Source organism: Mugil cephalus, chromosome 13 (assembly GCF_022458985.1).
Source record: "Mugil cephalus isolate CIBA_MC_2020 chromosome 13, CIBA_Mcephalus_1.1, whole genome shotgun sequence".
Taxonomy (NCBI): Eukaryota; Metazoa; Chordata; class Actinopteri; order Mugiliformes; family Mugilidae; genus Mugil; species Mugil cephalus.
The window spans coordinates 13,350,301-13,373,698 of NC_061782.1; the positions used below are offsets into that span (position 1 = coordinate 13,350,301).

Consider the following 23,398-nt stretch of genomic DNA (forward strand, 5'->3'; position numbering starts at 1 on the left):
GAATGAAAAAAGCAGGTTCCTACCTTCCTGCCATCACATATATATTACTAATATGAATGTTTATGTGTTGTGTGAATACCACAAAACAGATAAAAACTGCACCATCTAATGTAAACATCTGAAGATGTTGGCGATATCTAAAAAATGAAAGACCAGAGGGCTAAAGAGGCCACTTGGCTCGGCTGCAATGCTACAAAATTGATGACAGGGTGCATTAGTGCAGGACTCCTGACCCGAACTTGTGAACTGACCCCTCACACCAGCAGGTCCAAATTCCTCTCAAATGTATTTGCCTCCTTTGATAAATGCAGCAAGGCCGTGTTTTGACTGTTGCACTTTAGACTATTTAAAAATCCACAGCCAATGTGTGTTATTCCTATCTGCCTCCATCACTCAAACGGCAACACACAGAGGGTCACTACGTTCGAGGGAAGCTGGACCTTTGTAAATATACCGCCGACCCGCTCGTGAGAGGCCGCAAGTTCTATTTATGCAATGAGCAAAAATATTAGTGACATCCGACTGGGTTCACTTGAGGTAGATTTGCATTCCTCTTGCACTGTTATTTATCAATGTGTTTTAAAAACACATGGGCAGATATTTCACACGTCCCTGAAATGACAGAGAACATATGTATATTCATGTGTATAAACTTAAAACCCCTGGAAGATTCTGGATGGATGTCTTCAGTTCCTATATAGTGTTTGATTAATGTATTCACTCTGAGTTGCTAGTCAAATCCCAGGTCCAGAATTACTTTTCCACAAGCTCTTTGGCTTTCAACACTGGCTCTCTGGGTGGTTCTCTACTTGGGAAGAAAAATCCTGCATACCCAAAAAAACACTCCCCACCCGCTGACTTTTTTTTTTGTTTTTTTGTGAAGTTTGCTTGAGAAGGCAACAAAGTAAGTAAATAACGTTCATATATTTTCCTATAGTTGTTGATCTAGCTTGTGTTTTCCAGCGGTTACCTAAACCTATATTATTTAAATATAAACGGTATATTTTCACTTTCTTATGGCCTAAGTTTTCATAGTATTTTATGGCTAAAGATTCAATAGTATTTTGTCTATTACTTAAACCAAACAATCACATTTTTATTTGGAATTCCAAGCTCTGTAAAATCACACAATCTTAACTAATCATTTCTGACACCGTGTTTTTAGACAACTCCCTGCCAAGCAGGAGCTTTTTGGACAATCCTAAACACTGCAGTAATTTAAGCAGACAAATCCCATCTTTCACTTATCCCTCATTTACTCTCTCCTCCTGCAGCTCCTCATTTCCATCCAAGTCAATCACAATAACAGATAGGAAATGCAGCCCACCCACAAGCACGACTCCAGAGTTCCTGCTGCAGTCAGGTTGACTTAACTGTAACTGGTGAAAATCTCGGCGCTCTGTTTACTGGCCGCCGCCGCTGCACCCCTGCATCCATCCACACATTCCTCCTTTGCAAATTGCATTTGTCATTCTGAAAGCTGATGGTTTACACTGCTGTGCTTTGAACTGTACGTGCATGCATGCGCATGACCCACAGTCCAGACAATCTGTCAGGATATGACTAGGTACAAAAAAAAAAAAAAGAATTAAAAAAAAAAAAAGACCTGTGTTATGTGTGTGTGATCTCCTACCTGTTATTGTAATGTTGCTGTAGATGTTGGACAGCTGCTCTTTCAGCAGGACGAGCTGCGTCGTGGCAGCCTTCTCCCTCTGCAGCTCCAGCATTATGTCAGGATGGTTGGCCACTTTACAGCCCTTCTGTTTGTCCAATGCAATGTCACTGCGCACTATGTCTGCAAGCCAGTTGGCAAAAAATCTAGTGAGCGCTTAAGTTTTCTGATGGGTTCCACAAACACAATCACATTTATATTGGCACTTCCCAAAAAAATATTATGTATCTGTGTTTATTTTATCCTATTATCTTATGCAGCTTGCACGAAAAGCCTGGAGGATGTGCAATTTTAATAGTAGTTCCCCTCCAAAATGCATCATTTTTTTTGCTTTTTCATTTTTTAAAAGCCAATATATGTCATCGAAAGAAGTTTTAAACGCTTGCATAAAACGGTCTCAATTTTTTGCCAGCTATACACTCAGTTGGCGAACATTATTAGGCACACTTAATTTAAAGTGACACAACGGAGCTCCGCAGTAATCCGTTTAAAACGGTTTAAATTGTAATTTTGAAGGCAGGTGTTTTTAGTTATTTTGTTCAAGCGTTTCTGTGTCTAAACGGCTTCTTGACATGCCTGGTTCGGGAAGATGGGGTTCATTTCAGGCCCGACGTGCAGCGTTAGTTTAAACGACGTACGCCCTTACGTTCGTTTTCGCTTTGTGTGTCTCTAATAAACTGGCAGTTAATTGTGTTTTCAGATACACCGACGCCGTGTAAAGCACAACTTAAATGAAGAAATAACACAGCTTCCTTGGGAAATTAATCCTCCGCACTAAAACGCATCCTGCCTCTTCACTGGGGATAAGAACATGGCCGCTCGAGAAACAGACGCTCGCGCATCTTAGAGAAGTGAGGAAATACTGCACAGTGAGGGTAGATAAAGAGGAGGAATATCTGTAATTACCGTCCTCGTAGTTCTTGAGATAGTAGTCAGGCCCCGGTCCTCTGAACTTGGCGAGGTTCTTCTGGTTGTTGAACTGCAGGAAATCGGTTCGTTTTCCGCCAAAGCGCAGAAAGGCAGGCGACAGGCCGCGAGCTAGGGTCACGAGCCGCTTGGAGCTGTGGACACAACAGAAGAGAGAGGAAATGTTTACTACAGTCCAAAAACCACAACTATGTCTGACCCGCCAGCTTATCATCACAAAAAGCAGATTTTCTTTTTTTATTTTTATTTTTTATCTTCTTTGATTCAGATTATTTTATTGAAGATCTGTTTTAGTGCATATATATATATTCTAAAACAGAGAAATACAAATTACCTTGCTTAACGCTGACGGTTATCTTGCTGTAGGTGTAGGCTACACAAAGCGCATATATCGTATTTATTTTATTTTATATCTTTTTATATCTACAGACTCAAGTGACAAACTTCAACACCATTTTCCATCCTGCGTAAAAACCTTTAGGATACAGGTACGGAACTATTGTAACCACGAATAAAACAATGTGATAAAGTTTGAGTTGAGTTGAATGATGTTTAAAGGACCGAAAGTTTTATTCTCTGCTATTACAAATGCAAACAAAGAGTTAAGGTATAAAATATACAGGTATAAAATCAAGATCTGATCTGTACTTTTTTCTAGACGACTAAAAAGGCTGCTATATTTTTGTTTTCTGCAAGTGAAAAAAATATATAATTAATAGTGGCTTGCATATATATGCTGACATGAAGATTTAAAGTTTCTAAATAAAAACTCTTAAGGCACTTAAATTTAGTTTCGTTTTTTTACTTTTAATTTTCTATTACAGCCTACGTGGCAGTCTGCATTTGCACCACAATAAAATGACGGAAGATGCATAAAGTGACTGCCAACAGGCCTTACTGAACAATCCGCATCTGCTTTCGGATTTTACAAAACCCTTAGTCGAATAGTAGAAGAATGAAGGCCTGTATGCTGGTAACATTTTAATTAAGGGACGGAAGTTTGAGCAATGAACAACAATCCAGAACTAAGTTGTAGAAGTGTTTATGTGCATGTCTCATTTTCCCTGTTTGCGGTTGTTGTTTTGCACCAAACTCCAAGACAAATTCCTTGTATAACTAACGTACTAAGACACCACTGATTCTGATGGGTTGGAACTGTGGGGGAAAAAAAAAAAAACTTGAATGATTTTACATTTCTACATTTGTCTTCTCTTATGAGGATACTGCAGGGGGGCGTACAGAATTTAGGAAAGACGCATTAGCTGAACAATGTGAGTGACTAACATTTTCTGATCTTATTTAGTCCAGTCGAGCCGCCGGGGTTGTCAGCATTGCGAGTTAGCAGGCCTACATTTCATGAAACATGGGATTAGACTTTTTTTTATGGCTACTATAAAAAAAAATGTATGACTTGTCGTCCGTGGTCAAATGAGGTGAGAGTGGTGCGGTTTGTCGACTGTGCTTCTTTTTGACTGTGCCGAGTAATGCTCGGTTGAAAAAGTCACCAAAAACGAATAAAAGTCGGTCAAAATGTCAGCCTTCATTTAAACAAATAGATTATATATACTGAAACAACATGGCTGACACTGGACTCACGTGAACTGGATTATTTGTTAGCATATTTTGCAAAAAATAATATTAATAAATCAATACCTCAAAACTAAATATACTAACCGGTGTAATAGACATTTGCTGTGCAGACTACACGGGCTATAGGGCTTATACTTTTGTCTAATACTATACCGTGCGTGCTGTTCACTATAACAACAACACTAGCAGCAGCAACAACAACAACAGCAAAGCGAAAATGGATAGTATTTGAAGTTATCGTTCACTTTCGGCCTCGATTATCTGATAGGTTTGGATTTGGCCACCCTCAATCAAATTCAGTGTGCAGTACTGGACCTATCAGTTAGCTGAGTGAGAGAGAAACATGCCTGGATCACCCCATGTCATTTAGACAACGAGGCTGCGTGCGTAATGATTAAAAGAACCACCAAACATTTTAGAGATGGACACTCACACAGATTGATGTCGACTGCAAGAAGGGAAGCTTTAGTACCTCAGAAAATCCAGCCAACCGTCTTTGATGATCGAGGGGTCCAGCTGCAAAGAAAGGAAGTTGTCGTTGAGGACTCTGATCGGGCTGCGGGTGTTGACGTCCAGGAGAACCAGCGTCCTTTCCATGAAGCCCGGCCGCTTCCCGCCGGCTACAGGAGTCTGATACGCAGAGGAGTAAGAAGAAGAAGAGTAGGAGGAAGAGAGTACCGACTGCACCACCAAAGTAATCAGAGATGCCAGCCACAAGGACGACCGTGGGAATACGCACAGTGACGATTTGGGCATCTTCTTGGTTTGGAGAGCAGGGGATCAGTGCGCGTAATGAGGCTTAAAGATGGCAAGAAAAAAAGTGGACTGAATAAAGTCTTCTGCGGCGAAGTTCGATGGCGGTTCTTTACCTCGGTCTCATCGATCTGGATATGTCTTCCTGTCTAGCTGTCTCACCCCCTTTGCCCCCCGCCCCTCTGAGAATTTTGGGAGCTGCAAACAAGAGCGCACGCCCCGAGCCAGCCTTCCCGGTTGTGAGAGCCAGAAGCTGGGAGGAGAAGAGGAGGCAGCACCGCCCCTCTAAGGTTCTCTGAGGTAGGCACTGAGTACTCACAAGTACTTTTCCAAGCTCATATTTAGACTGAAGTGACGCATGGCAGTGTTTTCTGATGAAATACGCATCAACCTTCTCTTTAATTCTGTAAATCTGAAACAGTGCAACAACCAAAATAGAATTTAGTAGATTATAATAATAATAACAATAATGATAATAACGAATCTAGCAATAACCAGTGCACAGTAACATCAAGTACTTGATCGTCATGTAGCTGAAGTATTCAAAAACGAGTAAACCATTCCATTTGTGAAGATCTGCAATTTGTGGAATTTGTTAAATAAAACGCATGACTGACTTGGAAAACTATCAAACTAAGACTATGAAAAAAACAAATCCAGAATACATTTATAGTGCAGTTAAAGACTGTGTAAAGGTCTGTCGGGAGATGCAGTTAAGGTCAAATTCAAACTGACGCGCCCATACACTCCTTATTAAACCAAAGGTTCACTAAAAATCAGCACTCCAAACCACAAACTGACTGAAGGTCATTTCTGCCTAGCTTCAAAACGACATCGCCAACATTGTAAATTAACAGCTCAAAGACAAAAAGGGGGGTTTTAGGCCTACAAGAATCCCCAGACTGCGGATAAAGAGAGCAAAAGTTCTACTTTAAAACGAGAACAGATACAAACTTGTCAACAGCGCGTTTCACGTTCACTCTAGAGGCTAAAGTCGTTTTGACAATCAACCGATTGACTGCAGAGTTCCGAAGATGACATTTAACGATGTGAATATTTGGCCCCTTTTCAGAAACATTCAAAACCAATTTGAGATTTTAAGTTCCTACACATGGAGCTCACCTATAAACTCTTTATATGACTTTTCGGTCCAGATGTTCCCGGGGCAGAGGGGAGCGAGAGACACGCCAAACAAAGCGGAGTCTATTGTGACGTCTCCAGGGTCAGTGACGAGGGCGAAGTGGTCCTTTAAGGTCAGTGCTTTCTGACAGACGGAACAGCAAACCACGCGAGAGTAAAACGGAACATGTGAGGCTTTTAATTGTGGCCTATGACACCTCCTCACGAATACATTTAACCGCAACACGAAATATCCAAGGTGTTAATGCTCCATGCTTTAGGCACAGAAGTTCTCATTAAACTGTATGTGCTGCGTTTTTGCCTTGTAAGCTACTAATGATTCATAAGCATGAAAAGCCAAGAGCGTCGCTCTGAGTCACCCCTGTGCCAGAAACGCTCCGCTAACGTTGTTGAAGCATAAATATGGCCTGTTGTAAAATTCGTATGAAAACCAAAAGACTGCCGCTTCACCTTTCTTCCTATTGTCATTTTGGCGCAGGTACATGTGGTTTGAATGCCGCCAAAGTTTTAGTTTTTATTAGAAAGATATTCAAGTTGTATATATTTATACAGGCTATGAGTTATTGAATTAGCTCATAAATGTTATGCGTTATGGAACTCAGGCACGTCACTCTTGGGAAAAGTGAAAACAAACCTTAGTCTAACGAAACATCGAACTGATAATAGAATAATTTAGAAGAAACCACATGTTTGCCTGTGCAAAACATTTCTATTCTAGGCACTGTTATGCCGTGAATGTTGCGCCAGCTTTATGAGGATGGAGCCTCTTTGCTGATCGACAGGAGTGGAAAACTGCTGAAGTGGAAATAAAAACTTGCTTGTTTTGTTTTGCGGGTTTTTTTGTTTTTTTGGGCTCAGATTTAAACCAATGAAAAAATAGCGCATATGTTCTTTGCACACGCTGCGCTTATCACAACATATATAAAATAAAAGAAAGAAGATTAAAAGAAGACTTTAAGATGCCCAACTCTGATGTATTCAATTGACTGAAAAACCTATTTATTTGGAACATTTTATGAATGAAAAACACATTCAATTATACACGTCGATGGTCTCAATAAACCGAAATGAACAAGCGTGTAAGCAATTTATCGATGACTTATTTCAAGGTGGAACTTGAGATATAATATGAGAGAATTGTACTCAGTGTGCAGGGAATCTCATGGATTCAGATGCTCCAGTTTATCTGTGAATTTTAAGACATCTTAATCGGTGAAATATTATATTTTTCATCAGGTGTCATAATTACATTTATTTTTTTTCCCTAGTTTTTCTGTGTCTTGTTTACTTTTGTCTTATTTTTCCTTTATATTTTGAATACTTTAAAAAACAATGTATATTATAATGAAATACTTTTTTCCAGAAGTCTTGACTGACGAGCAGTAAAAGATGAACTGTTTGATTAATATAACATAATACTTCCTGCCAATGACGTTTGAAGGTCTGGTTTCGTTGTGACATTTACTTTTGCATTTCTTTAAGTTTTATTTGGCTAAATTCGGCGTTGTTTTTTTGTTTGTTTGTTTGTTTTGTTTTGCCACTGGCGACTAATGTCTGTCATCAACAGATAGGGAAATTATATATATGAGAAGATTATTATTATTATTATATAAATAAGGTTGCAAATTCAGGTTTAAGAATAGGCTGGGGACGACATTCTTAATTGCGTCACGGGGAAATATGGGATTTAATTCGATGCTAATCTCGGTTGTAATCGATGTGATAGAGACTCTCCCCGGGATTCGTTATGCGTTTTTTCTTCCGATGAAATCCAGTCATGCAAAACGAAACTGAAGTAGGTCAGTACTTTTTTTTTTTTGTTCTCTTTAACTCGCCAGAATATAGATTGGTTTGTTCCAGGTGTAAGAAGTCTTTTCCTCCCCGGATGTTATGGAGGATCTGTGACTGAAGGAAAGCAGAGAGTGTTTAAGACTTTCAGTTTTCTGCCTCATAAATCCAAAAGACTGTGGTCACCGAACTCATCACTATGATGGCTTCACTATATCTGTGAACGGAAAATATTACTACACTATTACTGTTACTACTACCAACGATAATGATAATGATGATGACAATGATACTGATAATAATTTACGGGTATACTTTTCCTGTGAATCATCATTACTTGCACAATACTTAATTGTGCAAGTAATGAATTCTCATTTAAATTATACTGATCTTGTCATTGTGAAAAATAAATATATGTTTTCTCCTTAATGTTCACAGTTACATTCATCTGTGGATGTCCCGTTAACGGGTCGGTATTTATGTAGGCTTCAACATATCTCAAGAGGCACAAAACTTCAGTGGAAACGCGTATTTTAAAGCTGCGGTGTCAAAATATTACCTCCCAAAATGTGCTGAGAATTTACAGCTCTTGAAGGAAGGCTGTGCACTTAAAGGAAGTCTGCAAGCAAAACTCAGTTTTATGGCAAAAGAAAATACACACGAGTTAGCTTCAGCCTGAGTTTTGTCAGTGATGTTTTTATTTTTTTCAGACTGGCCTGAACTGAAGCGGGTGATAATGCTGCCATCTAGTGGGGACCTCAAAACAGCAAAAATTTAAGCGTCGAAGAAGCTGAGTACCACCGCGACTACCATCTGATGCAGACGACTCGTTCGCGTTGCAGTCGTGCTAGCTTTGCTGCCTTGAATTTTGTCAAACATCCGTGCGTCGTTTTAGCCTCGACTGTGGATCTTCTAAAGCTGGAAATGCTGTATCTCATTAATCATTCATGAGCATTTCCTGCCTCCTATTTTTAGAAAGTGGCAGAAAGCCACTTAGACTGGATTTGCCATTTAATATTTAAGGTCTCTTTACACATTCACGCTCCTGTACCCCCACCCCCTCGCTCTCTCCGTCGCTCTCTCCCTATCTCTCTCTGCATCATGCCACCCAGCTGCTCCATCCATCCGCAAACCACGTGACCCATATCTCCCATGCCCTTCAGTAGTTCATTCAGCATGATGGCTGCGGATGCTGCGGATGCTCTCTGCTGCATCCTGCATCCGCGCCGGCTCCCCCTCATCTTTCTCACCGTCACCCTCTCCTGTCTGCCGGCCCCGACAGCAGCGCTGCTCGGCGTCCGGCCTGAAGACACCCAGAGCGGAAAGCTGTCCGTGCAGGACGGGATACTGAGGGCGACCGAGGGGACCCGCTTCATGCTGAGGGTTTACTACTCAGCATCTCCTGCTACCGAACACCACACCAGCCTGAATATCAGCGGCAGACCGGACGCCGCACTTGCCGCTCCGTGGATCGCTTTCATAGAGGAACCAGGTGAGGACAGCGGGGATGCAGAGAAGCGGCTGCGGTCCAGAGGGAACCCGTGTGAAGAGGAGAATGCCCGGAGCTCTGACATCGAGTTGCTGGGCTCTTTCAGATCAGCGTCAAGTCATAACTCAGTTTTGGTGGAGCTGCTCGCTAAAGACCTGCGCAGGGACGAGGTGATCAAGTACTACTCCATGTGCGCGTTTGATGGAGTGAAATGGGAGCACTTAAGCACCAAAGACTTCTGGTTGGCGGTTGTGGAGAGACCCCCAGAGGCGGATGTTTGGCTCCAGGCCGGGGTGTCGGTGCTCCTGTTGGGGCTGTCTGCACTGTGCAGCGGTCTGAACATCAGCATGTTGGCTCTGGACCCGGTGGAGCTGCGGGTCTTGCAAAACAGTGGCACAGAGAAGGAACAGAAATACGCACACAAAATAGAGTCAGTGCGTAAACACGGAAATTACATCCTCTGCACCGTGGTGCTGGGCAACGTGCTTACAAATACGTGTTTTGTTGTGTGGATGTGCCAGATTTTAGGAATGACTACTCTCTCAACTGCCTCATGCACTTTGGGGATATTCTTTATTGGTGAAATTTTACCTCACTCCGTGGCATCCAGGCACAGCCTCGCCATCGCCTCCAAAACCCTTTGCGCGACCCGCCTGCTGATGCTGGTGTTTTTCCCCATCGCTTATCCGGTGTCCAAGATCCTGGACATCATGCTGCACCAGGAAATCAGCAGCTTTTACACCAGGGAGAAGCTCGTGGCCATGCTGCGCGTCACAGATCCTTACCACGACTTGGTCAAAGAGGAGCTCAACATTATTCAGGGAGCCCTCGAGCTGAGGACCAAGACCGTGGAGGACGTGTTGACCCCGCTGTCAGACTGCTACATGCTGTCCTCGGATGCCGTGCTGGACTTCTGCACTATGTCTGACGTGATGCAGAGCGGCTTCACACGCATCCCCGTCTACGAGAACGAGAGATCCAACATCGTGGACATCCTGTTCGTGAAAGACCTGGCCTTCGTAGATCCAGACGATTGCACTCCCCTGAAAACAATTACTCAGTTTTACAAGCACCCCATGCACTGCGTCTTCAGCGATACCAAGCTCGATGTGATGCTGGAAGAATTTAAGAGAGGTAACTCACTTTAAAATGGCACCAGAGATCTGGTCATTCCTTTTGTATCCTTTGCTTTTTAGAACTTCGTCATGGCTTATGAGGAAGAAGTCAGTCTTGAAAATATGAGGCACCACATGTTTTGGACCAGTCTCAAGGCAACCTCCTGCCACCTAGGAGTTAAATGTCCTTTGAAGTGACTGTGCACTTAAAAACTACATTTTCAGAGCAGAAGTCAATGTATACATCAGTCCATTGGCTCAAAGTGAGCCTGCCAGTAAAGCCCTTTGATCCCCAGAGCAGTGAGAGCCATATGTGGAATCTGATACTGTGTCACACAGTGAGTTTGGTTCAGCCAGAGGTTAGAGGCTACCAAGGACCAAGAGTGAGGTTATGTTTAAGAATTTATGTGATGAGAGAGATTTAAGTCATTTTCCCATGACAACGCTGAGAACTTCATCTGGCCCAAACACTCATGCTCGGTTCTCCTCAACATGCGCGTCAGTTAACAGTTCCACACTTTAATGTAAACTTGAACCGTATCAGAAGGGAATTGTGCAAGATTTTGCCTGCACTGGTGGTGGAGGAAATGAATAGTCCTTCTTTCTCTCTCTGACTCATTCATCTTGTCTGATAACAGTCTCTGGTGATAAGTGCCTAAGTGACAGTATTACAGTGCTCTGACTCTAATACACATGTGGCGATAGCATCTGTTCACTATCAAGCAAAGGCCTCCTTCTGGGGACCCCATTCAGTCTCGACGATGACACTTGATATGATGCAGGATCGATGCTCTGCAGCAAACAGAGCAGAATGCTCCACTGAGGGTGAAATGGAGACACAAGCTATCGGCACAACTGTTATGTAAAGATTTTTATTAACGTTGGTCCATGTTGTGCTGGTTAAGATGTAAATGTGTTTCATTGACAAAAGGAGCCCAATGGACGTCAGGCAGCAGCTGACATCAATTAGCTGGCCACATTTTCAGGTCAAGCGGCCTACCGTTTCATGTTGTTCAGAAATGAAAAAGATGGCTTTGGTGATCCACGGACTCGCATGTAACCCACGGCTTCCACAGCGTCTCCACATTGTTTGTGTGTTATTTGTAGGTGAGGTGAAAAGGTGAGGCCGGCTTCACCTTTGCATTATTTGCGGGCGCTTAATTGTCCTCCCACTGCGACTTTGAAGTCCCTTCCACTCTGCAGGACATCGCCATCCTAGCCTGCAGAGCAACCATGAAAAATTCAGCTCCAACCTTTCCCTTCCCCTCTCGTCTCCTTCCTATTTGGCTCTTGTGGATTAAAGGCTCCCGCTGTTCAGGAAGTCTGGCTAGAAGCTGTGAGGATGTCTCACCGAGAAGGGTGATAGGCGGGAGTGAGGTCTGTGTTAGAGGAAAGAATAGAAATGTCACCAGTAACGTAAAAAATGGAAGGAACCATAGCAGAAACACCGATATAGAATAAAATATAATAAACTTTACTGCCATTTGCACAGGTACAAGAGCTTTTTTTTTTTTACCATAAATGCTTAATTATAAACATTTTAATTAGTAATCATCAAGACTGACAAATAGACACTAGATGTACACAATATTATCTAAAATACTCACACTAGAACTACATAAATACACAGCAGGTCATTGCACAAAATATTATTGCACTGGAATTACAGCACTTGTGGTATAGATTAAGATCAGAGAAGAAAACCGTTGACTTGGAGGACCCCCGATGATTCACACATGTTTCTTCATCAACATTAAAACCTCAGATGATTCAATACAAGTCACGAAATCCCGATAAACATCACAAACCAAGAAGACCATACAATTTCTGAGTGAAAGCACACACTCATCCGTCAAACTTGATGCTTCTGTTATGACATGAGCGATGCTACACTGGCATTAAGTGTCGCTGACTGACTCGCTGCTGACAGAAGCGATAGCATAAAAGCAAATGTGCACAGCATCATTGTTGTCCTCAGATTCATCCGAGCCCATCAAAAACTCACTGGGAAGTTTCCCTCATTCAGCGCGACAGTGATTTCTGAACAGACGACCAAAGCAACTTCAGAACCTTTCGCGGGGAAAGAGGTGGAATGTCTTCCACTGTCCATGTAAATCATTTTCTTAAAAACCAGATTAAATGCAGAGAGCCCTACAGCAACCAGCAAGCACCACTGAAGATTTAAAAGCATCTGTTAATGTCCATGGGTCGAAGACTTTAGGCCATCATTAGCAGCAAAGGATTTTGAACAGTTACTTCTGTACTGATGTAACGTCCTCAGACTAAAGTCGAGCCTTGGCACTTTTATTTCACTTTGAACTGAATCAGCCGAAGCAGGAGCCCGAAGGACAGAAATTGTGGAATCAATGCCGTCTGGGCTATCGTTGCGTGAAAATTGAATTTGCTGCAAATATTCAATTTGGGTGTAAAAAAGTACAATATTTCTCCTTGCAGTGCTATACAAGAACCTGAAATTTGTACTTAACTATAGTTTCTAGCACATGTATGCTCTCACTTCGGCTACTATGTGCAGTTTTACAAATAACCAATTTTAATGCCGTAAATAATGTACAAGATAAGTCCAAGTTCTTACCTAACGAATCATAGTCATAGTTTAAACTGAATGTGTGAACAAAACATGGAGGAGCAGCATCGCTGCCAAAGATAAAAACTAATAATTTCCATGTATTAGTGGCTGTAAAAAGAAAAAAACACATCAAAACAAATGGCTGGCCCAAAATAACACACACAGACTGCACGAGCCTGAGAAAGCGGTGGAGCAGAAACGCAAAAGGGACATCCTCGGAGGTCCCAGTTTCGCCGCGGGCATGTGCGTGCCATTCTGCCAGCGGATTATGTAACGTGCGAATGATGTAATGCGGAGGCATGAGCCGCTGAGGGCAAATCCACCTCTGACTCACCTGAGCTATTCAGACAAGCTGCCCCCCCGAGCTCTGGATGCGACCTCGCCATCCCGGGCCAGAGCGCCATGTATTGGTTCCGGAGGCCTGTCAGTCAGTCAGTCAATCAGCAGTTTGTCTTTGTCTTGCTGCTGTGGATTAAAGCATTTGATCCATTTTATCCCTTGGCAGTGATCCCCCCCCTAAATCGTCCCTTCTCGTATGAGGCTCTGGTTTTGTTCAGAGTAGTGCCGGGGATTATTTATGTGCATGTGTGTTGTCTTTATAATTTTGGTTAGGTAACTTATCGGGTCGCCAAATGGACTTGGGTGACCTGATAAATGGGGTCATCACAAGCAGAACACACAGCGATGGGTTATGATCACAAAACAAAACAGTGAATATCTAATTTTATAAATAGTTCAAACTGAAAAAATAATAATCATTAGTCCTTCCTGTTTTCCTCTCCTTGGGATGTTCAAGCTCGGTGGCTACTTCCTGTCACATTGGCTTTATTGGTTGAGCTTCTGCTGGCGGGCTCAGTCATTGTGTCTGGCAGGCCTGTCGCGTTCAGCTAAACGCAGAGTGAGTGAGAGCGCCGGGTTCGCTCACGGATGTGTAAAGTGCGTGCACGCGCACGTGCGTGCGTGGATTGTGTGTTTACAGAAGTGGCAGCGGCATGGGCAGTTTATTCAGCAGATGCAGGCGTCCGCAGACTGATTGCGTAATCTCACTGTTTACGTAAGTCTTCCAAACTGTCAAAGTGTCTCCAGACTAATCCCCCAACCCAACCCGCCCCCCCCCCAAACATCCACTTTCTTATTGTTTCGAGTCTCACGAACAAAAACACGCGAGAGGGCAGTCCTGACATTGGAATGATTTCCAACTCGACCTCTAAAGTCAATCTCTCCCTTGTTTGCAAGTCTCTCGGCTCCAGCTGGTGTGTTAATGCTGATTTTCATCTTGACTGCACAGATCCAGTTCGGGGGCCGGAGTTATTTTTATCCGGTGACGTTGTCCCTCAACCTGGTGCATGAGCAGTTTTTAGCTTGCGCTCACATCTTGGAAAACATTTGAACTCATTCTGTCTTGTTTTTGGATGAACGCAGGGAAGTCTCACCTGGCTGTGGTGCAGAGGGTGAACAGCGAAGGCGAGGGAGACCCCTTCTATGAAGTGATGGGCATCGTCACGCTGGAGGACGTCATAGAGGAGATCATCAAGTCGGAGATTGTGGATGAGACAGACCTGTACAGTATGTATAAGCATAATGATTGTGAATCAGGTTTTATATATCTATTTATGACTTCAATAATAAAACTCCACTCCCATCATTTCCTCAGTTGAATAATGTGACTAAATGACCCAGCCTCAAAGGTAATCACCATAATCCGCTCAGTTTTTAATTGGCTGGAAAGGCTCTCTACAGAGGTGAGCTCATATGTTGTTAATTTCCTATCTAATCTGGTCTATTTTTTCACTCAGTATCTGTTTTCTATATTGCTGCAAAAAAACCCAGAAGCAAGGGACACAAAATAATAATAATAAAAAAAAAAGTGTAAAAGTGTGTCTGAAGCTGCCTGTCTTGTACACTTCTGTTCATAAACTCTGGGGTCTTTAATTAAGTTGTGTGTGTGTATATATACAGCGCCGGTGAGCTAATCTCTCCGGACTTTGCACTTGAAGCTTTTATTGCACCAGCTGTTGTTCCTGCCGCAGCTGTGATGTATTCAAGGGAATATAATAAATTTCATACTCCTCGCATCTGCACGGGCTCGTTGTTTAGCACGGAATAAGCACAAGCTATTTGCAGCTGTAGACAAACCCACTGAAGATGCATTATGTAGCACCTTATGAACACAAATATAACCTCCTCTCCTCGCCTTTAATCAGGGAATATGTGAATTGTGCTGTACGCTGCGGCTGATTTTGCTGTGTGTAATTCATAGCGGACAATCGGACCAAAAGGAGAGTGTCCAACCATGAGAGGAAGCAGCAGGATTTCTCCATCTTCAAACTGGCCGAGAACGAGCTGAAGGTGAAGATCTCGCCCCAGCTGTTGCTTGCCACACACCGCTTTTTGGCTACAGGTGTGTCTCCATACATGTCCACGTAATGTATACAGAGCACTTTCACACAGCGGAGATAAGGATGTGTGGTTGTGAACACGGCGTTCTTTCTCCTTACTTGTTTTCGTGTGTGTGTGTCTGCATGAATCCATCTCGCAGAGGTGGAACCTTTCAGGCCGTGCCACCTGTCTGAAAAGATCCTGCTGCGCCTCATTAAACACCCCAGCGTCGTGCAGGAGCTCAAGTTCAACCCCAAGAACAAGCACGCTCCTCAACACTACCTCTTCCAGAGGAACAGACCCGTCGACTACTTCATCCTGATCCTGCAGGTACTTCCCAGCCCGCGAGCGCTGTGGAGAGACGGGTTACGAAACCAGAAAACACTCCCGTCGCTTTTGGATATCGTTACGCCGGGGTTCTTCTGCGTGTGTGGGAGGGCTCCATTAGACGAGCAATCAATTCACAGTTCGCATCATAAGCGTGGCGCTCAGAACTAATCCATGTAAATGGCTGTGTTGATGTTGCAGGGGCGGGTGGAGGTGGAGATCGGAAAGGAGGCTCTTCGCTTTGAAAACGGAGCGTTTTCCTATTACGGCATGCCGGCGCTCATCCCACCCCTGCCCTTTGGTAAGTCAGTGCATGCATAAAGCAATGGAGATGATGATGATGATGGTGACGAGGGTGACAGTTGTGCCAGTTGTGTTTTTCCTGACAAAATAAAAGCCAGTGTGTAGTTTCAGCCTGCAAGAGCAGCAACAGCAGAAACAGCAGCCGCGGGAAATAAGTAATTAAAAGAAGTGATTTCAGAGAATTTCCCAGTGGAAGGACATGACCTGCACAGGATTATGTGGAATCCAGATAAGACTGCAGAGCAAGCAGAGGGCCCGTCTCTCGCTCTCTCCCCGTCTCGTTTCCTCGCGGCGGCTGCGAGCACACGAGGCATGCGTCGTGATCAAGGCTATTTAGGAGACCCTATTCAATATTTTAAAAATCCCTTCTTAGCACACGCAGAATTAAGAATTTTCTCTTAAGCCACTGCAGAAGGATCACGTCTCTAAAGAGCAAGATTTTCCGGTTTCAAAGACCGGTTTATGAGTCACTGCTCTCCAGTGGACTTGACCAAAAATAGCATTGCTTGTCATTCAGACCGGCAGTGATTAACTCGAAAACCATGCAGAGTACTGCTGATTGGAAAGAGCCCGAGTAAGCATCCATCCAACATCATGACCACCTTCCTAATATTGTGTGGGTCACCCTTGTGGCCCCAAAACAGCCATCAGAGAATGGACGTGGGTCTTCTGAGGGTGTCCTGTGGTGTCTGGAAACACAATGTTGTTAGTGGGGAGGGGCCTCTGTGGATCAGGCTTGTTAAAGTGCATCCCACACGCAGTTGATCAGTTTGGGATCTAGTGAATTTGGAGGTCAGGTCAACATTTTGTGCTGTTTTTCATGTTTTTTTTTAGTTGTTCCTAAAGGTGTTTTTGCATGTTTGTCTGTGTCAGACTGTGTCCTGCTGAAGATGGCTGCTGCCATGAAGGAGTGTCATTGCTATGGGGGCAAATATTAGCTTCTCTGTGCTGTGTAGGTTTCTGAAACAAGTTCATGTCCAACTGATCAAGTAAAATATGTTCTAACGCACATATACACTGAAGTAAATGCTAGCTGGTCGGTGAGAGTGACCATATGTTGGTACGTAAGTCGTGAGATTTGCTGATTTTTAATTTGAACTTGAAATGAACTATTGCTGTAATGACCTGCACAAACAGTATTTAAATCTTGATTTGGCCGTTTTTGAACCCGTGGAAGTAATTTAGGAAATACATACACTTTTTTTTTTTTTTTTTTTTTTTTTTTTTTCAAAATACAATTTTCTTCTTCTGTTGTGTTTAGGTCAGAAGTACAGCTCCCGGGGAAGCGGTCTGAACCAGTCAGATTCATTGCTAAGTGGAGGCAGTGTGGGTCAGCTCACTGCAGGAGGAGGGGTCTACTTACCAGACTACTCGGTCCGTCAGCTAACGGATCTGCAGATCATCAAGGTGACAAACATAAATGCCTGCACAAGTCAGAAACATATGGGAGGAGGAAAAAAAAAAACAAAAAAAAAAACATCAGATGCCTTCATTATAAACTCAATTAAATCTCTAACTTCCTGCACACTGAAGGCTAACTCTGGGATCACAAGCAAGAAACTGCACTTTTGAGCTCTTTTTCTAACAATTTCCAAAAACGAACAGTCCTCCTCTGCTGCAGCGTTCGCCTTTGATATGTCCTAATCCCCAACTCTGACTGAACGCAGACATCCTGTCTCTCACTCTCCCCTCCATGCGCCCTCTTTCCTTTAATCACAGGGGATAATTGAGCTAAATTTCGAGCATGAATATTGCTTGCCTTAAATGATGGATCGGCACTTCAGCCCTGCTCCCCTTACTCCAAATACAGTCCACGTTTCCTCATGTCCATGTGTACACACACACAGGTCTAACGCTGATGATAATATTCTCGTCCTTGGCGTGGGCAGATCACCAGGAACCACTACCAGAACGCCCTGACGGCCACCAGGATGGACAGCTCCCCACAGACGCCAGACCCTGTGGACCCTGATGCCAAAGGCAGGTCGCAGGTCCCAGAGGCTCGCTCGCACAGCATCGCCCTCCCCCTCACGCACACACACACTCGGCTGGGGCTGGCCCGCCTCGCTCATCTCCACCCCCAAGGTGGCCTTCGCAACACCTCGCAGCTCAACGAAAGGAACCGCATCGTCCGTAAGTAGGGCTGATGCATGTCTAAAAAATGTGTGAAAAGCGTGTTATATGTGACTAAAACATTTGACACTAATTGATTAATTTAACAATTCCATTTTTTTTTAACTGTAAAAGTAGTTTAAATAGACTGGACAAACTAAGACATCAGCTAAGACGTGATAGTTTAAGGAGCAATTACCTATGAACCTATTATTGTCTCAATAGTCTGAATAAATCAAAATGAATGAATACTTAAAAAAGTACAATCCATAAGAGAAGAATCACAAAAAACAACAACAAAAAAACGGCATCACAGAAAAGCACGGCTACAGAACTGAGTTTTAAAAAGTGATTTAAAATATAATTTGTCATGTCCTCAGGCAGTTTGTTCCGAAACCCAGAAGCCCTGATAGGAAACATATGGTCAAGTTTAGGTTTAAGCCCCAGCTTTGGAGCCAGTAGGGCCCTACCTGATGATCTAAAGCCGCAGGGAGTCGACATTTCCGATACATGGAGCCAGACACAGGCATGCTTTAAGTGATTAGCAATATCGGTTCATTTCTAAACTGAGCAGGAACATCGTATCCTCGCTCGGCTCCCTCTCAAATTCGTCCCTTTGTTTCCCTCCCCAAATAATCTTCAGTAAACTCTGGGCTCAGTCACGGGGGACTGCTGAGAACGTTTCTGGTACTCACTTTTAGTTACATGTAAGTGTTCCTCTCTTTTAATCCCTGAAATGTAAAATGATGACGTACGGCAACTCCACGAGGCTTGATGTGACTCTCAGGGCTCATTAGGGTGTTGGAGACCCACTTTTGAAGAGGGATTTGAGAGCATTAAAATCCTCCAGACACTCGTGCCAACACTGTGAATGAGAGAGCAAAGCAAGTTAAAGAAGCGACACATTAAATACTGTCCTCTATGAGAAGATTACACCACCTAGTGTGAAATTACATAGAAATTAAACGTGGGAATTTAAAGAAATGTACGTTATCCCACCAGTTAAAGTCTGTACACAGCATGCAAGGTAAAGATGGCATTGTTGGAGTTATTTTTCTTCCACTAAGTGAGGAATGACTCATGTATGGTGACACACTCAAAACCGGTGCAAATGTGGCATCAGACAATCTGAAATGGTTTCAAGGCTTAAATGATTTCCCACCTACCATCTGTCTGTACGCTGTGCGTAACACGCCAACCGGTTTGTGTGTCTGTTTGTGTCATTGAGAAAAATGTCTGCACAGATGGTTCCATTGGTTGCCAGTAAGAATAGTTTACAGCATTATAGTGTGTGTGTGTGTATATATATATACATATATATACACACACACACACATTGGCAGGTTTAAAGTTTAATCACAGCGGATTTGCTGGTTGTAGCTAATCTGAGGTTGGTTTTAATCTTAAATTCGGCCGCTGCTTTATTTGAGTTTTACTTCAGATTGGACCATATAGAAACACTGAAGTTCTCTGCCTCCCTCTATAGGCAGAGCGACTAATGTGCCACGGTTGCTTGCATCAGGTCCGTTACTCTGAACTCTTCCTCACAGGCAGTAAATCTGACGGGCAGAGGAGTCCGAACGATGCGGTGTTCCTCCGCATGGATGAGATTCCCTACATCCACGAGGACCGACCAGAAAGCTACGGAGAGAACGGTGAGTACTCAATAAACTCAAAACTCAAAGAGTTTTGGTAATCTTGATGGTGATGACCATGAGAGCAGCTGGAAAGGTTGCAAACTGATATACTACAAACGTTTCTGGAGTTTTATCCTCTGCCACACACCTTTGTAGTTGGTAACCTTCTACTGAAAGAAGAAATAAATTATCTGAATATTATTTACTGTGCAGTCCAATTCATATACACTGTTTTACTTAAATGAAAGTCAAGTCTGGATATTTCTTCAGAATTTGTGATTTTTCATGTTTCTATTCTACTCGTGTTAGATCTTCCTATTCAAGGCGTCTTTAACCCCCTCAGACCCAAGCTTTTATTTGGTCTGTGGGTTTAATGTCTCCAAGGTATTTGGGATCAGTGGGACCTAAGATGTATAAAAGTTAAACATAGTCTTTGAACAGGAAGTAGAAGTTTTTGAAAAAAACAAACAATGTCCTTATTTCGTTATTTATATTGTATCACCCAATGTGTGACAAAATATAAAAATTTTAATACCTGAACATGGCTCAACAAAGACAGAACAATGAAGTCCCAACGTCCTCAGATGAGTACTTGCTAATTAGCAACGTTGCAGCTTGATGATATTGATAAAGTTTGTTACAATTTGTTATAAAATTTGTGCGTCATGTCGAACTAGAAACATTAATAAGAATAATTAATAAGTTTCAAACGTAAAATTCAATGATGTTTTCCATCTCATCCACTTTGGTCCTGTGATCCTCATGTTTTTACACCGACTAGTGTATTGACCCTTTGCTACCACTAGATGGCAGACTGAATCGTCCACTGATGAGGACAACGGGTTTAAATGAAGCAGAATAAGCTGCAATAAAACCTAAAACTTAATGTCCCCATATGAGGATGCGGGGTCTCAGGAGGTTAAAAGGAAACCGTTTCTGCTTCTGATCATGGCTTATAGATCTTCATATCATTTCTGTCTAATTCCAAATCTTTCTCTCGCAGATGTGCCTACAGAGTCTCATCCGTCCACATCTCCCTTCATCAGCTCTCTGTCTCTGTCCAGCTCAGAGGAGAACATCGGAAAGAAGCTACTGCGTAAACTGAGTGAGTGAGCAATTTGGCGCGAGGAGCGATGCGACAGCGCACCCACGCACACCGTCAGATGTGCCCAAATGTGCCCCGTCAGACACGCAGTACATAGCAATGGTGCCGGGTGTATCTTAGCAACAGGTGATGTGTCGTGTCCCTCTCAGCCACCTACTGCTTCCTGCAGAGCTCGTTCTCCAGATGCAGCTGTCCTCGTTGGCCCCGATCCAGTGTGACTCATTGTGTGTTTATTTAAGGCACTGGAGAGTTGTATGGCTGATGTTAATTTCCGTCGGTCATGAATGTGAGGTGGATTTTGTTCAACCAGTTTTAACCAGTGCTGACTATCTGGCATGATCTGCTCCCTCTCCAGGTAACAAGAGGAGGAAAAAGTCTCGGGATGGAGACAGGAGTTTGGAGGAAGGGTCAGAGGAGGTGGCGCCAGTGTCGAGCTAGCGCAGTGGCAGTAGGGAAGAAGGACGAAGCACAAGCCCTCGTCCTCGTTATCACTCGCTGGGTATCTTCAGTAACAACCGACCCTCTTCACTGGAGACTGAGCCATCCTGTCTGCTGTAGCCATCGATAATACTCAGGTCCCCACCGACACACAACCCCCTTCTGCCTGACTTCATAATCTTCAACATAGTTTGGATTTATCCAGCCTTACACCGGACTGTATAGGTCCCAGCCGGTTTAAACCGGTAGTTAATGTTGTTCACGTTACCTTTATCCAGTTTCTACGATGTTAAAATGTGATCATTACATTTAAGCCATAATGTGTCACTGAAATCCCTCAATGTGGAAACCAACAAGGTCCTTAAACGAGCCTTTACTTGATCAATTTAACACACTGATATTAGTTATTTGTTATTACGAGGCAGTTCCCACATACTTTGCACAGGGAACTCTTTTAACGTTGCCATAAGGGCGCCACCTACTGCCAGCACAACTCAACACACCTGCCACTGGCTACACAAGAGCACAATTTTTACATGAAATCAAACGTTTAAAAAAAAAAAAAAAGAAAGAGCCATGAATAAATTATCAGCTTGATAATTATATGATACACGCTGGCAACTTTGAAGATAATTTCATACCAGATTTTTATATAGAGGTGAAATTATGAAAAGAAATATGAACATAGCAATATAAGTCATCTCCTCAAAACCGCACTGCCACATCTTTTCACCTTAAAAGCATGTTTCCTACATAAAATTATTTTATTTTTCTGCACATGTAGCAGCAACTTTACACCCTCACCCCTTTGCAGCTTTTCTCTTGGAGTCGTCACCTTTCTAAAAACCCATTCAGTAGAATACTTGATCACGACACCGTTGTTGAATTTCACCCACTTAGGGAGGTTTTCTATGTACCATTAATCTCTCACGCGGTCAGTCACTGAAGCTGCATACACCATTTGAAAAATAAGCTTTGGATCCTCGGAGATCCTCATGGATATTCTTGAAGAAGTAGTCGCTACTTGCATGTTTGTTTAAGCTGCTTTATGTATAGAAACCCCCCCTGTAGGAAGCCCAGTCTTTCTAGATGTGCATGCTTATGTTAAAAGGATGCATGGAACAGGACGATACCAATCCTTCTCCCTTCTCATGTGCAATCTGTGACTTTCAGAATCTCTAAGCAATTGTAGATTTTAAAATGAATCTCGCAAGACAGCGGCCTTAATTGTTAAAGCCGAGAAATACACATTTATAAACGGGGTTTGCCGTTTTTATTGAAGGCAGTTTATGAGCTGCAGCGTCCTGTGAGGTCACACGGTGCTGTTCACTTAAGGAGAATTTTAAGCCATTGTTTGAGAGATCACCTAGTGCTGCAATCGACCCTTTTAAAGATGTTTGGCAGGCCGTGCTGCTGAGGATTGTGCAATCGCTGCAGGTACACTGCATAACGGAACAAAGAGTGACAGAGAGATATGAAAAGCAATACGACGCACTGACGTCAAGCCACCGCCTCCCGCGCAGATTGTGTTTGGGGACGTTCTGTGATTTAATTCTTTCTGCCCGCTAAGGCTACGTAAGGCTACTGCACCGCTCAGCTATATCCAGTGCAACCACCCCCCGCCATTAGACGGAGGAGTCAGCGGGAGGTCTTTCCACCTGACGGCTGAGTCGGAGCAAGAGAATTTAAGTGGATCAGAAAGCCTAAATGCCTTTTGAAAATGTGTGGGTTGGTTTATGTTGTTTTAGATTTGCGAGGACCAAGTCACATTTTGTAATGTAAAATCCTGATTATATAAGACACCCAAAGACACAGAGAAACAGACCATATGTTCTACACAGGGGGAAATTAAATTATTAATAAATTTATGTAACTATTGCTCTTGTCTACTTTGTTTTGTTTTCACCATTTACATTTATAGAAACTTCTAAAAATTTCCTGTGGTCCCCCAATTCATATGATTTGTACAGTCAGGAGGGGTGGTAAAGACTACTTGATACTACAAACTCTTGTCCCTAATCAGGTACCAGCTCCAA

At 43.0% G+C, this 23,398-nt stretch overlaps 2 protein-coding genes and 1 long non-coding RNA gene across 5 annotated transcripts in view; 1 reads left to right on the forward strand and 2 right to left on the reverse strand.

Annotated features, from left to right (window-relative positions):
- Nucleotides 1-6,544, reverse strand: part of hpse2 (heparanase 2) — a 50,200-nt gene extending 43,656 nt beyond the window's left edge. The window contains exons 1-4 of one of the 2 annotated variants that reach the window (XM_047602591.1): nucleotides 6,065-6,544; nucleotides 4,662-5,354; nucleotides 2,579-2,733; nucleotides 1,634-1,795 (exon numbers count right to left, since the gene is read on the reverse strand). In XM_047602591.1, the coding sequence (XP_047458547.1) occupies nucleotides 1,634-1,795; nucleotides 2,579-2,733; nucleotides 4,662-4,945 (601 nt within the window). In that variant the 5' untranslated portion in view covers nucleotides 4,946-5,354; nucleotides 6,065-6,544. Of the gene's footprint in view, nucleotides 1-1,633; nucleotides 1,796-2,578; nucleotides 2,734-4,661; nucleotides 5,355-6,064 lie in introns of those variants that run through there. The other variant, XM_047602592.1, reaches the window with a different exon arrangement.
- A 1,645-nt stretch (nucleotides 6,545-8,189) lies between these two features.
- On the forward strand, nucleotides 8,190-23,240 carry LOC125018577 (metal transporter CNNM1). The gene is made up of 10 exons (XM_047602590.1): nucleotides 8,190-10,493; nucleotides 14,484-14,627; nucleotides 15,322-15,462; nucleotides 15,601-15,770; nucleotides 15,969-16,068; nucleotides 17,332-17,477; nucleotides 17,960-18,203; nucleotides 19,733-19,837; nucleotides 20,823-20,924; nucleotides 21,280-23,240. The coding sequence occupies exons 1-10, from the start codon at nucleotides 9,023-9,025 to the stop codon at nucleotides 21,360-21,362; spliced, it is 2,706 nt and encodes a 901-aa protein (XP_047458546.1). The 5' UTR covers nucleotides 8,190-9,022; the 3' UTR covers nucleotides 21,363-23,240.
- Nucleotides 10,260-19,872, reverse strand: LOC125018581. 2 transcript variants are annotated; one of them, XR_007113966.1, is made up of 6 exons: nucleotides 18,878-19,872; nucleotides 17,434-17,494; nucleotides 14,495-14,620; nucleotides 13,396-13,523; nucleotides 10,503-11,853; nucleotides 10,260-10,402 (listed from the first exon to the last, which is right to left on the reverse strand). It is a non-coding gene; the product is annotated as an uncharacterized LOC125018581 (long non-coding RNA). The 2 variants fall into 2 exon arrangements; XR_007113965.1 differs by having other exon boundaries at nucleotides 13,396-13,526.
- Nucleotides 23,241-23,398: the final 158 nt, after the last annotated feature.